This window comes from Stenella coeruleoalba (genome assembly GCF_951394435.1).
Source record: "Stenella coeruleoalba genome assembly, chromosome: 7".
Taxonomy (NCBI): domain Eukaryota; kingdom Metazoa; phylum Chordata; class Mammalia; order Artiodactyla; family Delphinidae; genus Stenella; species Stenella coeruleoalba.
Window position 1 is genome coordinate 71,400,478 of NC_137153.1, and position 15,365 is coordinate 71,415,842.

At 48.8% G+C, this 15,365-nt stretch overlaps 1 protein-coding gene across 1 annotated transcript; it reads right to left on the reverse strand.

Moving 5' to 3' along the window:
- Positions 1 to 374: 374 nt before the first annotated feature.
- On the reverse strand, positions 375 to 15,040 carry DMRT3 (doublesex and mab-3 related transcription factor 3). Its single transcript, XM_079926962.1, has 2 exons — positions 14,330 to 15,040; positions 375 to 1,847 (listed from the first exon to the last, which is right to left on the reverse strand). Exons 1-2 carry the CDS (start codon positions 14,781 to 14,783, stop codon positions 883 to 885), a joined length of 1,419 nt encoding a protein of 472 aa, XP_079783088.1. The 5' UTR covers positions 14,784 to 15,040; the 3' UTR covers positions 375 to 882.
- Between the last annotated feature and the right edge of the window lie 325 nt (positions 15,041 to 15,365).

A 15,365-nucleotide genomic window follows, 5' to 3' on the forward strand; every position in this document is an offset into this window, starting at 1 on the left:
AATCTTGTGTTCATTTCACAATACATTTCATGCAGTTCACAGCTGGGATTGGCTTTACACTGACATTGACATTACACGTTTCGATTCAGCCATGTGAAAAGAATAATTCTTAATGGAGTTTGTCTCTGAAAACTGTCCAAGCTTAAATAGGCATGTGAGCGGTTCACTCTATTAAGTGCAGTCTCTCTTTAAAATGCAAGGATTTTTAGCATAGGAGTATAAGGTCCCTGTTTATAGTCCGTTTGCAACCGAACCACTGCCTTTAGGTTTCACATATCCTAAGGAATCCTCTTTTACAAAATTTCATTCAAGGGGTTTCCCTGGTGGCGCAGTGGTTGAGAGTCCGCCTGCCGATGCAGGGGACGCGGGTTTGCGACCCGGTCCGGGAAGATCCCACGTGCCGCGGAGCGGCTGGGCCCGTGAGCCATGGCCGCTGAGCCTGCGCGTCCACAGCCTGTGCTCCGCAACGGGAGAGGCCCGTGTACCGCAAAAAAAAAAAAAAAAAAAAAAAAAAAAAAAAAAAAAAAAAAATTTCATTCAAGTATACTATTTTATTGAACATTCCAGGCTGAGTTTAGGGGCAAGGCTGACCGTCAGCTCTACGTCCCCAAATAAATCTTCCATGGGCCCAAGGCTTTCCCAAGACTATTCTCTTTTACAACGAACATTCAGCACTAAAGCCACAGAGCAGAGCTATTTGGCATTTTCCAGTGAAGTGCAAGAAATTAAATAAGTTATGCTTTTATTGCTAAGGTATAGAATCAAGCACAGTCACTTTGTGAAACAGAAGGAAAAGGTATACACAGGATGTGGCCTCTCCTCAAGGGGGGGCCAGGGTTCAAACGCACAATGTCACCTGGTCACCACCCATCGGGTAGCACTTTAAGATGAAGTGTTGAGTATTCTAGAGTCTGAGGAGTCAGACCTCTCGTCATAGTCGTCCTCGGCGTAAATGGACTGCTTTGACACGATGGGACACCCATCGTCAGGGATGGGTATCCGAGGGTCTTCGGGGACGCGGGCGGGGAGGACAGGTGAGCTTCTGAAGACGCTGGTAGAGTTAGTGGGGAAAGGGCTGACGTACTGGGACCTCAGCTGGTACTGTTGCTGCAACGTCATGGTGTTCCACAGGGTGACATCGTTGGGAAGAAAGGGGCTCGACTGGTTTCTCGCCAAAGTATTCCTCAGCATCAGAGGGTACCGGGGGGGCTGGGGGAACGGGTGCTGCAGGGGCACGGCCAGGGGGTTGGGGACCACGTTACTGGAGTCGGCGGAAAACCGCAACGTGTCTGGGACTCTGAAGGCCGAGCCCACGGACCATTTGGAAGAGGAGATGGGGTAGGAGCTCAAGGTGTGTTCAAAGATGTGCCCGCTGGAGGGCAGCACCAGGCCCTCGGGCTCTGCCGCAGTTCGGTCCGCGGCCAAGCTGGAGGTGCGGCTGGAGAGCAGGACCTCCACGGCGCTCACCAGGTCGCCCCCGCAGCCCTTCAGGATCAGCTCCAGCACCGTGGGCTTCTGATTGGGGAATATTTTTTTTAACACTTCCAGGGGCGGTCTGTTGGCTTTCAAGCTGAAGGGCAGAGACACGGTCCCCGAGGGGCCCTCGATCAGGAGGTGATTCTGCTCCCCGGGGTACTTGGGGCTGTCGGGTCGGCTCTCGGAGCTGCCTCCGTTCTTCTGGACCGCATACCCCCCTTCGTCCACCGACACTATCTCGGGGCTCTCTGGCGTGAAGCAGCCCTTACTTTTGGCCACGTCCGGGGAGCTCCTCTGGTCCGTGTCTTTGTCACTGAAGGTCTCAGTGGTGTCCGCTGTGCTGCTGTCCCCGAGTCGTTCTTCAGTCAAATCTGAAAAGCAGAGAACAGCTGGGTTAATCCTTTCCTGGTGTGTGTAAAGGGGAACAGATGTGCTCAGGAGAGGGCCCTACATGGGCTTTCTGCAAGGGGAACTGCCTCCTTGTGGGTTATAACATACTGCAAGCCTTAAAAATATCCAGTGTGTCACTGGCAAATGGGAAAAAAATACCTGGAAATAAAGATCTAGAAATCGGAGTGATTTCTCAGAATGGTGTGTGCAGGGAAGCTTGCCTTCAACACAGAACGGAAACACGATACCTACAACCACAGATGTGGCTGTCTAGCGCTAACAATCTAAATAGGGGCCAGGCTGGGGATAAACACCATCCAGGGAAGAACAGGAAAATGAACCCAGGCTTGTCTTCCGGTCCCTCTTCTGCAAATGAGGTGGCCGGTGTCATTCAAAGACATTAACAGCCGGCGCACGACGCATATACCCATGGGAAATTTTAATATTTTAAATCCATTTTCCCATAGGCAGATTTTGTGTCAAATGTTCTGTGAACTAGTCGTCAGTATGTTTCATCAGGATACCATGTACAATAACTAGTCGATATGATTGCCAAAGTGATACAGGCAGCCTCTATACATTGAAATTTTTCTTAAAAGCCCACTCAAGGTCCTGGCAGACTTGGTTGCCTATAACCCACACTAGAGGGTAAGCAAAACCAGCTGTGAAATCTGGATGTGGGACAGGCTACAGAGAGAAAGAAGGAAATGGCTGGAGAAGGCTTCTGAAACTGCCAGGGAGCAAGATCCACCAGTGAAGCAGTGCGTCCATAACTCCAGGACCTGGGCTGCAAGAAGCAGACAGGTTTTCATGAACTGTTTCATTAGTAAAGTTCATGGAGAGAACTTCAAGATACCTTCCTGAACTATATTAAAAGAAGAGAGAAACAAAACAAAACAAAAAGCTTCCCAAATAAAGCAGAGATTTGCCGTGAAGTAAACCAGTTGCAAATTTAACATTTTGATTTAAGACATCACCCCCCCACAAGGGCTAGTATTACGGTGCTAAACAGGCAGAAAGGAAGGAAGGAAGGAAGGAAGGAAGGAAGGAAGGAAGGAAGGAAGGAAGGTAGGTAAGAGTAAATAAGTAAGATTGGTCTGCTTGCAGAAGTAGGCTCTAAGAGATCTTAATAATAAAGAAACATATTCTTTATTAACAAGCTATATGCGAGTGGATTTTTATCCACTGCCCTGCCTGAATAGCCTCATTGTCGCCTTCTCAGTGGGCACACCTGATTATGTGTAGATAGCCAGCTGGTGAAATTTCATCAAAGCAGCTTCTAAAATCCATCTCCTCCTATTTGTTGTTGTTTATTTTAAAACGCTTAAACAGGGACTTCCCTGGTGGTGCAGTGGTTAAGAATCCACCTGCCAATACAGGGGACATGAGTTCGATCCCTGGTCCGGGAAGATCCCACACGCTGTGGAACAACTAAGCCCGTGCGCCACAACCATTGAGCCTGCGCTCTGGAGCCCGTGAACCACAACTACCGAAGCCTGCGTGCCTAGAGCCCGTGCTCCGCAACAAGAGAAGCCTCCGCAGTGAGAAGCCTGCGCACCGCAATGAAGAGTAGCCCCCGCTCGCCGCAACCAGAGAAAGCCCGCGTGCAGCAACAAAGACCCAACGCAGCCAGAAATAAAGAAAACTAATTTATTTTTAAAAGTAAATAAAAAGCCTGAAACAAAGGCCCATTTATGAGCATTGTTCTAATATGGGATGTACCTTAATTATAATTGAAAAACAAAACTTTGATTCTTCACAAAGCAATAAATATGTCTTAGGCATAAATAAATACTTTAAGAAACTCTTAAACTATATCCGTGAAACTTTCAATTATAAATCTGATACAAATTTAGTTGTCCCAAATTTGCATTTTAGGTACACTGCTTCTTTTTCCAGTACAAAATATCAAGTGTCCATGTGGGGGTCAGTTGCAACCCACACACATGAAGCCATTTCTGCTTTCTGTAACAACTCTGGGATATGCACAAAACACCTATTTTTGCAAGAGAAATTTGACATATCCTCTCCTGCAACTTCCTAGGACTGGAATCCCAGTTTTCACCCCCTGGGTTAATGTGGTATTTGTCCTTGATCCCAACGAGAAAAACAGCAACAAAAAAGCTTCCATATCTTCATATTCTGATCAGCTAGACCTGCCTACATTTTCCTGACTCAGGACCCCACGCCTACCTCTTGGTGTTACGCTATCGTTAAACACTTGACAATAAGCGGACGGTGACAGTATGCTAACTCAGCACTGAACTCAACACACAATTGGATCTTGGCCCCTGCTCAGCGGAGCTTGGGAAAACAAGTCAAATACTCTCCTGGGGAAAATATGGACATAAAATAATGTTTTCAATACTGTGCTCCTCTAAACAGTTTTCTTATTTCTTTAGCTTTCATTATCTATTATTGTCAGCATCAAGTACTTGTATTGCTGTAACCTGCAAGACACTGAGGAAAACAGAATAAGGGTGGAAAATACCAGGATGTATAAGACTGGCCCCTAACTTGTGGAATTTATTACCAAGTTGGGGAAATAAGACGCATGTGCAAGGGGGAAAGCAAACACAACCAGGCAGAATTTGCTAAGCAGCAAATCTGCACACATGGAACACAAATGTTCATAGCAGCATTATCCACAAGAGCCAAAGAGTGGAAGCAACCAAGTGTCCATCAAAGATGGATGAAGGGGGCTTCCCTGGTGGCGCAGTGGTTGAGAGTCCGCCTGCCGATGCAGGGGATGCAGATTCGCGCCCCGGTCCAGGAGGATCCCACATGCCGCGGAGCGGCTGGGCCCATGAGCCACGGCCGCTGAGCCTGCGCGTCCGGAGCCTGTGCTCCGCAACGGGAGAGGCCACAACAGTGAGAGGCCCGCGTACCGCCAAAAAAAAAAAAAAAGATGGATGAATGGATAAACAACATGTGGTCCATTCATATAATGGAATATTATTCAGCCTCAAAAAGGAATGAAATTCTCACACATGCTACAATGTGGATGAATCACGCTAAGTGAAGTAAGGCAGACACAAAAGGACAAATATTCTATGATTCCACTTATATAACGTACCTAGAATAGGCAAACTCATAGTGACAGAAAGTCAAATGGTATTACCAGGGGCTAGGGCAGGGGGTAAGGGGAACTTACTGTCTAATGGGTACTGAGTTTCAGTTAGGGATGATGAAAAAGTTCTGAAAATGGAAAGTGGTGATGGCCACACAACATTGTGAAAATACTTAAAGCCACTATATTGTGTCCCTAAAAAAAGGTTAAAATAGTAAATTTTACCACAATGAAAAAGTGCAAGAAATATGATACACAGTGTCATAGCAATACAGGGGATGGTGGGTTGTTGGGTTTTTTTTTTTAAAGCAAGGAACAACTGGTTCTTCTAGGAAACAAAAAGGTATGTAAATACAGCTAAAAAGCTCTGATTGTGATATTTTTAAAAGAAATGCGTGAACCTAAAAATACCTTCCCACTTTAAAAGGTAACTTTTCCCCACTCTGGATGAGCTGCAAACACCGAAGACATTTGGGGAAAATGCTTCGAGCTCTATTACCAAGCTTAGTCTTCCACAGAATGCTTTAGACGCCAGAAGAAAGTGATTCAAAGGGCAGAAGTTTAGCCAAAAGGGAACTAAGAAATGATGTTCCGGCTAATCTGTCATATCTACCATTTTGAAAATGTAGTATTTTTTTCAAGATGGTAAAGGACATACTGTCCCAATCAACTGGATATTGGACGGCAGGACTCTAAATCAGACAATACAAAATTTAACTTTTGAAGCTATTTTCCGGATCTACAGAACGGGCCACGGTAGAATCCTCTATGATTGGCAGCTTGTTTACCAATTGTGAACCCCTAGACTGCACGAGGCCTCTTTCATATTTTCTTGTGCTACCCTTTGCACCTGCCACGGTGACATCCCCAGTGCAGCAAGAGCTTCTGGTGGCTTCTCCAAGAGTGTGGCGGGTTTTGCTGATTCAGCCACACTTTCTCTCTGAAGATTTCCGGGCTGATCAGCCTCTCCAAAGGGGTGGGCAGGCTATGGCCAGAAAGTGAGAAAGTCTAACCGGATGTCACAGGAATCAAATCTACAAATTCAGAACATTCCAACCAGCTGAGTTCAGCACTGTTTATGCTGTACTCAAAGGGGAGACGGAAGCCATTGAAGGAAGCAGTGAGTGGGACACACCCGTGGTGCCCACACACCTGAGCAACGCATCACGTCCTGCTAAGGGGTGCCAGGTAAGCAGACACCCAGACAACATCCAAGGCTGCTGGGGATTCAGAACCGGGCAAGGGAAGGCCAGCCTCTCACCTTGTACCAAGAATAACTCCTTACCCAGCGATAATTTCTAAAGGTCGGAACATACGAGCCCTGCAAATTTGCGGTGTCAAGTACGGTTGTATTGTTGTGCCTGAACTAGAAGTATTGTAAATTACTGTCATAAATACAGACTTTCACAAGTAATTATAGAGGGTGAGTTTTGGGCCCAGTGATAAAGCGTAATTTAATAACGGGTGTTTCTTTACATCTGTAGATTTTTCCCTAAATGAACTTTACAAATTGTTCCGGTTGGTTTAAAACACAAAGGCCTTTCCAGATATAGAAATGTGAAACTGCCCAGTATCAAAATGAAAAAGGAAACACTCCCCACATGCTTTAACCTCTTTCTCCTTGAAACGGACACCCTAATTCCTAGAACATTAAAGAGTAAGAATATATTTCAATTGAGAATATCTTTACTCCTAGTATATAGGTGCCAAAAACTACTAGACGAGAAGTAGAAAGAAATCACTCTCATCTGATATTACAAACCAGTTACTGAAAGTGATATCATCTTCTATTTTTAAAGCTAAACTTCTAGATATTTAAAAAAATCTTACCAAATGTTCACTCTTCAATTTCATATTTTTCACGATGTAGAAACACTCACAGCCATCCCTGAAATAAACTCTTCACAGGGGTAAAGGTATTTTTTTTTATTTATTTATTTTTGGCTGTGTTGGGTCTTTGTTTCTATGCGAGGGCTTTCTCTAGTTGCAGCAAGTGGGGGCCACTCTTCATTGCAGTGCGCAGGCCTCTCACTATTGCAGCCTCTCTTGTTGCAGAGCACAGGCTCCAGACGCGCAGGCTCAGTAGTTGTGGCTCACGGGCCCAGCCGCTCCGCGGCATGTGGGATCTTCCCAGACCAGGGCTCGAACCCGTGTCCCCTGCATTGGCAGGCAGACTCTCAACCACTGCACCACCAGGGAAGCCCCTAAAGGTATTTTTTTGAAAAAGTAGATACTCCATTGAGAAGGACACTGTTGCTATGGAAACCAATGCTCCAACTTCACAATATATCTATGCCATGAGATAGCTACAAGACTTTAAGGAGAGAGAATGAACACCCACAGAAAAGTGACTTCCGATCTAAAATTACAGTTTGCAAATTTTAACTTTCTTCAGTGGATTTTTTTTCATATGAAAATGCAGTTTTAAAAAAAAAAAAGTCCTAAGTATTTATTTGAAAGATGTTGAGGAAGCCTGCCACATATGCAAAACGTTCCGCTCCTGACATGAAGATGAGCATCTTCCTCACTCAGGTGTGGGGGTCTTATCCATTCTTTCTATCTACGAAAATAAAATATAGCATACATCCAGAATAAAAACACGAAAGCACTGGCATAAAGAGCGCTGCTTCCTAGTGCAAAAGTCACTGGACTTTTTTGTTTCCTTTTGAAATCATGTCACACATTTTCAAACATGGACTGTCACGCCCTCACCTGTTCACTTGAGCTCTGGGGAACATACCTCTCAATAACTGTTCCCTGATGGGTCGTTTTCAAAGTACACAAATCTTATAGCAATGGCCAGGAAGAGCCCCAGCTGGATGGGGCTTCCAGAAAAGACCCCTGCCCAGTCAGAATTCAAACAGGAGACACGCTTTTTACATTTTCTGTTATCCTTATCTCCCACTAGAAATGCTGAATCATAAAAAAGTGAATGGGTGAAAACCCAATATACAGCAGGGAATGAACGTCAGTCTAACATCTTTCCTTTTCTTCTGGGGGCTGGGGGGTGGGACCTTGTGAAAACTAAAAATACATAGTCATGTTTGCTTTTTAAAAATCATTAATGACACTGGCTTAATAACATAGGAAGAAATCAAGATGATTCCTGGGGACCAACACTTTGGCGGACATTGATATAGAAAGGGCTAGACTTAAGGAAGTGTGGATTGCAACTATGGACTTTGTAAGTCCTGCAACAATTTAGTTTTGACCTCTTTCTTGACTCTGAAAGGAACACTTTTCAAGAAGCAGGAGGGCAATTACCTGTAAATCTACAAGTGTGTTTGGCAGTTATAAAAATGCAACTGGCTACTTATTCGTCCACCTATGTAACGAATATCATTAAATCTTTCACTCTGTGCCCAGGCACTGTGCTAGGTAAGATTACACAGAGATGATCAAAGCATTTGCCTCTTGGCCACTGAGAGGCTTACAGTTTACTAAAGAATATTTTGCAAAAATTCCAAGTTATCTGTGCAGTGAGTTGTATTTTATATTGAAACACAGCAAGTAACCCAAAGGCCAGCAGCTGGGCAGACCGCTGTATTCATGGGAGGGAATGTTGCTGTAAACATTCACATATAAAGACTATGAGTGGAACATCTACTGAACGAAACAAGGGATACTTAGTGGGGGGAAACAAGCAGAACACTGACCCCACCTTTGTAAAATTTAAGTCTGCCCAGTCACTGCAATCAAAAGAGACCAGAGATTCGGTAGAAAACCGATGTTCTGAATGTTAAGTTTTCCATAATATTGTTACTCAGTAGTTGATTGTGCTTATTTTTTATAGCTGTTTAAGTGTATAATAAAATGCAAAAAAAAAAACCCACCTAGTTATGTTTTAGTTTCCCCTAGTTTCTTCAGAGAACAGTAGTTTGCAGTGACTCACTAAAGCCATTGGGCGACTCTTGGGAGGGATGTGACAGGATCCCAAGGTGATGGGCCCCGCGATGACCAATGTTCCACCACTCAGGCCGCAACCTCTGCCACGAGCGCCCATGTAAACCCCGGTGCAAGGCCCACTGTGCCACCAGAGTCACATCACACCAGACATGGGGGTCCAGGGACCCGAGTGACTAATGGCTGAGGGGCCGCAACAGGTTAAAAAGCTGAAGAAAGGAGGGAAGCTGGAGAAACGGAAGAGGCAAAGAAAGGGAAAGGAGAGGCAGGCAGGTACGTAGGTGTTCACTGGGTTCTGCCTGCCTTCCCGTCAGGAAAACGTCCAACATTTCCAGAAAGGGGCTCCAAGTCTTCCGGGGACGTTGATGTATGAAGATTCACTCCCTTTCCCTCTGTAAAGCTGTTAGCTGAGAGTGCTGACTCGCTGCAGCAAAGAATTTCTCATCAATGCTCTTTGATTGTATTTTGCAAACAAAATGCCTGTTGCTCGGTAACATTTCACTTGAGCCTGACCTTCCCCGAAAGTTATTGCTATCAGATTAGCTTTACACTGTCCTCCTGTGATTACTGTGATCTTTTAAACCCGGGAGTTCATCCATCAGGGAAAAGACGAGTTGGTTGTGTAAGTCGAGAGCACGGCTATCCTGCCAGATTTATAACCCAGAGGGGTGTGTTAGGTGGGGGGAGGTTCTGTCCTGGATGGCAGTGGAACTCTGTGGTTCCCAGACGTGGAAAACGCTCCCGTTTTCCTGTCCACCCTGTGCTCAGATCCACAAGATGGACACCAGCGCCTCTCCGAGCCGGCGGGGGCGGGGGGCGGGGGGGGTGGTAGCTCGGGCTCCACAGGGAGAAAGAGGCTGGGAGACCCGCCAGAGCTACGCCCACCCCGAGGGGCGCCCTCGAGGACTTTAGGGCTGGGCCCGCCCCGGAGGCCTAGGGTTGCCAGATAAAATAGCAGGATGCCCAGTTAAACCTGCACTTAGCAAAAATCACAATGTTTCAGTACAAGTGTGCCCCATACAATATTTGATATCCCTTTTTTGTGTTTATTTGCAGGTTTTTTGCTAAATCGGGCAACCAACCGAACAGGCGGGGTCTAACCCAGCCCACGGGGCTGAGCGCGAGTGGAAGGTGCCGCCGCAGCGGCGGTGCCACGAGAATTGGGTGCAAGAGAACAGTGGTCCAGGGCGGCCGCAGGGGAGCCGCGAGCGCGCTGCTGCCACCGCACGGGCCTCTCCCGGCGTCCCATCCATCCCTGACCCGGCCCGGGGTCCCTGAGCCGCCGCCCCGCACTTCCACTCGCTGCGCTCTCGGCTGCGCCGGGGCCCAAGAAGCCGGTCCGTAACTCGCTGGGCGCCGGTGGGAAAGGCCCGGAGCTGTGAGCAGCCCGGCGTCCGCCCTCCAGAGCCAGCCGTGGGTAAGGTTTAGGAGAAGACCAGTGCGGTCTCGCTTCTTCCTTTTCGTTTGGTTGGTTTTTGCTTTTTAAAATGCAACTCTGAGTCAGGCCCCTCGGCCCAAATAAAAGCGTCTGAAATACCCAGACCCTGTTTTAAATTCGTAGCTACCCTTCATGAGTGACTCTGAGGTCTCTCCCACTTTTCCTTTGCTTCAGCCTCTAGCCGTGGAGAATTTCCCATCCTGGCCTGGACCGGTGTTCTGGCAACATTCATCCATGCAGATGCGTGTCTCTTTTTTTAAAAAATTAAAGTAAAATTTAAAACTAGGAAGCTGACCAGACAGGACCTAATCAAGCTGGAGCTGAAAAGCCCAGAGCAAGCATAAAGATGCTAGGAGGTGCCGGCCAGGAGGTCAAATCAAATAAAGGCAGTTTTCCAAAATCTCCCAACTTCCCTTCCTGTAGGTCTCTTGTTCTCTCCATTTCAGGAGACATAAACAAGAAAAGAGACCCTACTTTCCTAGTTAATCCTGCTCTCTTACTCCTAATCAAATAGGATGTTTTAGATTTCTTTTCCTTTAAGGAATTTTTTAACAACTTGTTTACGTATTTATTTCGATGTTAGATGTAAACCTAGGAAGCATCTGTAGCCACAGCCCTTTCCTCTGGCAGCCTGAGGAGACCCCGGCCACTCTCCCGGAGCAAGGGTAGGGTGTGGGGGAGGAAGCCAAACAGAGGAATGTAACTTCAGCCTCTCACCTTGGTCGTGACCCCTAACTTTCCTCAGCTCTACAGCCCAGGCCCTGAAAGGCTGGCTCGGCTGGTTGAGGCTGCTGACTCAGATACTCTAAGAGCTGAAAGGTGTTCAAGCTTCCCAAGGTATTTTCCTGACGGGAAGGAGGGGGGAGTGAAGAGGAAATGAAAGAGAAACGCATCAATAGGGTAGATTTAAAGGAGCTTAGACTAGAATTTGGGGCTCAATCAAAATCTAGTAATTCCAGGCCAGTCGTAGATGATAATCTAGGAGCAGGGGAAATGTACACCCAAAACGGAAAAAAAAAAAAAAAAGCTTTAATCCATTGCTAGAAGTTATAACCTGAGAATATGAAAATTCTTACAACCACCTCCACATTAAAAGGGATGTTAAACATGATACACCGTTAGATAAAACAATCCCTGTTCCTTTAAAGAATCGGAAGCAGAATTGGGGAAGGAAATTTATTCCACCTACAAAACTGAGTCTTGGTATTAATGTGGCTCCCTGAACTGGGTGTTTTTTTCTCCAGCGGTGCCCAGCAAACATTCCCTTCTCTAGGGCGTGTACTTTTCACAAGGATTTCTGGAGAGGGGGAAAGACTCTGTGTGTTTGTGCACTTGCATTTGGAGCCAACAAAAAAAGCAAATGTCTCCACAGCTATGTACTAAAGAGACCAACCATGTTTTTGACACTGAAATCACAAAGAAACAAATCTCCATAAACCACCAGGAGATATTTAGAGATTCCTAATGGTCTGTGAACTTACTGTACATGTAACTTACTACCATTCAAACAGAGCTTCACTTCCTTCTCTACATAGTGAGCTACTTGCCAAGGACCGTATCTGACAAGCTTTTCAATACGCCTGGTATGTTACATACAAATGCATCATAAGAACAACTGCCAAAAAAGGAAAAATCCATACAGTCCCATTCAGGCCGTTTTCCCTAACTTAAAACCCAAATGGGCTTTCTCTGTACAAAGCATTGCATAGAACCGATCCACTTGTATACTTGCCTTCCTAATGGAAAACAATTATCTATTCCTTTCCTGCCCTCTCTCGCCATCATCGGATTGGTGACTGGCTTTTTGTTGGTGTTGAATGGAATTATGGGGCCCGAACCAATTGAAAGCAGAAAACAAAAGTTACATAATAAATGTGCAACGTATGCATTAGGACCTAAGCATTTGATCCCTGATAGTTTAGGCCCCCAAAGCCATCACTCTGACCTTTTCTAGTGGTAAATCCTATTCTCCTTTGCAATTACTTGTTTTCATTTTGAAAGGCTCAGGTCATCCCAGAACACTTAGTTCTGAGTAAAAGAGAGAGCACCAGGTCTGGTTTGTCCAGTTGCCGTCTCCGTCTCCTATTCTCCCCAAGCATGTATCCTTCTGCTACTGAGGCTGCTGCTTGGCCTTTCTGCCTGCCCCTCACTCCCCGCCTCCCAGGGTTATTTTTGGTTTTGTGACTCTATAGAAAGCATGAACTCTGGCTATCCCCAAGAATGGTTAGAACAGCACACAATGTGAAGAGAATCCCCTCTTGGACAGGGACCCCAGAACCCAAAGCACTACTACACGGGCGCTGCTTGGGCAGGTGGCCACTGCAAGATGCTACCACTGTCACAAACTCAAAACTCCCGACCTAGTGTTGGGGGAAATGGAGACAGAGAAACTGGAAATGGAAAGGTTAAGAAAAGTTACTGGCATGGAGAACTGAGACAAAACTCTCCTAGTTACCTGCTCTAACTTAAAGGAGAAAAACAAAAAGAATGTCCTTTCCCCGCCCCCCTCCTATTCCTCTGTGACAAACCTATAAGTATGAAGAGATCACACTGACAAAAGAGAGTCAACTGGGAGTGGGCGGACATTACTCAGGGAAATGCTTATATTCTACCTTGGATTAAACATCCACAAAATCCATGTTCAGTAAACTCACTTCTGTCCTTAAAATACGCAGTTCTGCTCTTCCCATAAGATGTTCTCAGAGCTTCAGGTCTGGACAGCATAACGGAGCAACAGGGCAGCAGGACTGCACCTGCCAGGCTGCCTACCAACTCACCCCAAATGTTTCCCTGGCTCCGCACAGCAGTGCAGTGCTGCTGAAAGCCTCTCTCCAAGAGCCAGAGGTACAGTCTTTTTTGGGGTGGGGGGAGACTGGGGGTAGGCAGAAGCTCTACCGTTAGTTCCGCCCACAGAAGAGCTTTGGGCCTTCCAGGGCCTTCCATCTCTGAATTCCAGCATACGCCTCAACCCCCTCCCTGAGAAGATGGGCTTTTTTTCCTTTGTACATCTGCCCCAGTGAAAGGGAAAGACCAAACACCTGTCCACAGAATTCTACGAGCTTAAAATCAAAGGAGCCCTTGGGCTGGGCAGGATGGTAAACTAGACATTCTCCAGGAGGAAAGGCTCCACTGGGGTTTGCAAGGCTTTGGAGGCCCGAAGGAGGGAACCGGATGGAGAGGTGAGGGGAGGAATCTGCCCACCTCCAGGGCTCAGAGCAGACCCATGCTCTCTAAAGCACAGCAGAGGAGGAGAGGGGAGAGGAGAGGAGAGGACAGGAGGAGGCCCAGGCCCACCTAGAACTGGGGAAAGGACTCTCCAGGGCTGGCCTTCCTCACTGTAGGTCGTTTTGTTTCTGTTTCTTTAAGACCACGGTGACTGCTGAGGGCTGCCTGCGGAATGGTGTTAAAGGACCTGAGCAATTCTGCAAAAGGAGTTGGTTGACTCTGGGCGCACTAGATTCTGAGTCCCCGCTATCAGTGTGGGGGCCTTTCTGGCCCTTGTTTACTACTGCTTCTAAATAGGGCTTCTTTCAACAGACTGCAAGAGGCTGGAGGCCACAGTAGGCTACTTGAAAGGCTTCGGGTTCGCTCATATTCCCCGGGGGCCGAGAAAAACACCCAGAGTCATCCAAGCCTTGGGCCTTGGCTCCTTCCTTGCACCTACCCATCCCAACCTCCAAATGCGAGGCCCTCTAAAGCCTGCGGCAAGAAAGCCCGGCCGCACTGTGGTGTGTGCTCACGCGGATTTTAATTTGGTCCTGCCTCGACCTCTTTATTTACCCGTCCCCCTTTAACCTGGGGAAGGCACTTGGCGAGCCCGAGGCGCCTTTCCCGTGGGCGCCTGGGTTCACCTCCTACCTCGCCGGGTCCAGACCGAAGATCGCTTCTGCCGAGAGAGTAAGGACCGGCTCGGCTGGAGTTGGGGCGGAAGGCCGGGCCGGGCCATCTTCCCAAAAATTCGCCTCTGAGCCTCCCAGCCAAAGCAGCAATAGCCGCTTGGAAGTGTTTTCGCCCACGCGCGGGGCCCAGTGCGGCCCCGCAGCTGCTCTTACCTGGCTTGGCGAGCTGCGCCTGCAGCGCCCCAGGCTGGGGCTCCGCGGCCCAGCGCAGCGCGGCGGCAGCAGCCAACTCCACAGCGGGGCGCGGCGGCGGCGGCGGCGGCGGCTGAGACGGCTGCGAGGGCGGCGGGGCAGAGGTGGCGTCTCCCGGCGGCGGGGGTCCCGGCAGGGAGCGCAGCGAGTCGGGGATGAGGCTCTCGAGGCTCTCGTTGGCCTGCTGCCTGCGCAGCGCCACCTGCGCCGCCATGACCCGCTGCCGCTCGATGATAAGGATGCACTTCTCACAGGTGCAGTCTTTGAAGCGGCAGTAGCGTTTGTGGCCCTTGAGCCAGGACAGCACGCCGTGGTTGCGGCAGCGCGCGCACTTGGGCGTGCGCTGCAAGGGCGCCCGCGGCGGCTGCGACACGGGGCCGCCCATGTACAGGTAGGGAGAGCCGTAGCCGTTCATGCCCCGGGCTCCCGGAAGAGCTGGCGGGCTGGCGGCGGGAGCGAGTCAGGGCGCGCTGGACGACGGGTTGGGAGGCCCGCTCAGGGGCGGCCTCCGGGCGGCGCAGTCTTTGGTCCAGCAGTCCCCGCGGCCGCGTGTGCTCCGCGATGGCCGGAGGGGCTGCAGCCGTGTTTACGGCTCCCGCGGCGCTCACAGCCTCATCCTCCCGACTGGCGCTCCACCAATCTCACGCCGGTTGCGTCTCCGCCTGCCGCTGCTTTGGCCGGCACGTCCTCCCTCGCCGAGGCGCTGCGGCGGCTGCCAGGAGCCGGCGAGAGCTCTGATTATGGTCTGAGCCAGCTCGTCTGCAGCTCCCGCGCGCGCAGGCCGGGCCCGGCACTTCCTCCGCCGCCCTCCCCCTACTCCTCCTCCCTCCCACCGCCACCCCCACCCCCACCCTCGAGGTCCAGGTCTCCTTGCATTCCCCACCCCACTCCACGCCTGCCTCCTTCCTTTCCGCTCGGGCCCCTCGATTCCCTGCACTTCACCTTCCTTGCCATCCGCCGTCGGGCTACTCTCACGGGGGCGCTCAAGGCCCCCTCC

Coding starts and splice junctions, on each gene's coding strand:
- DMRT3 (XM_079926962.1), bottom strand. CDS start 14,783: ATGAACGGCTACGGCTCTCCCTACCTGTACATGGGCGGCCCCGTGTCG. Junction 1,848..14,329: donor GGCGCAGCTCGCCAAGCCAG/GTAAGAGCAGCT, acceptor TCTGCTTTTCAG/ATTTGACTGAAGAACGACTC.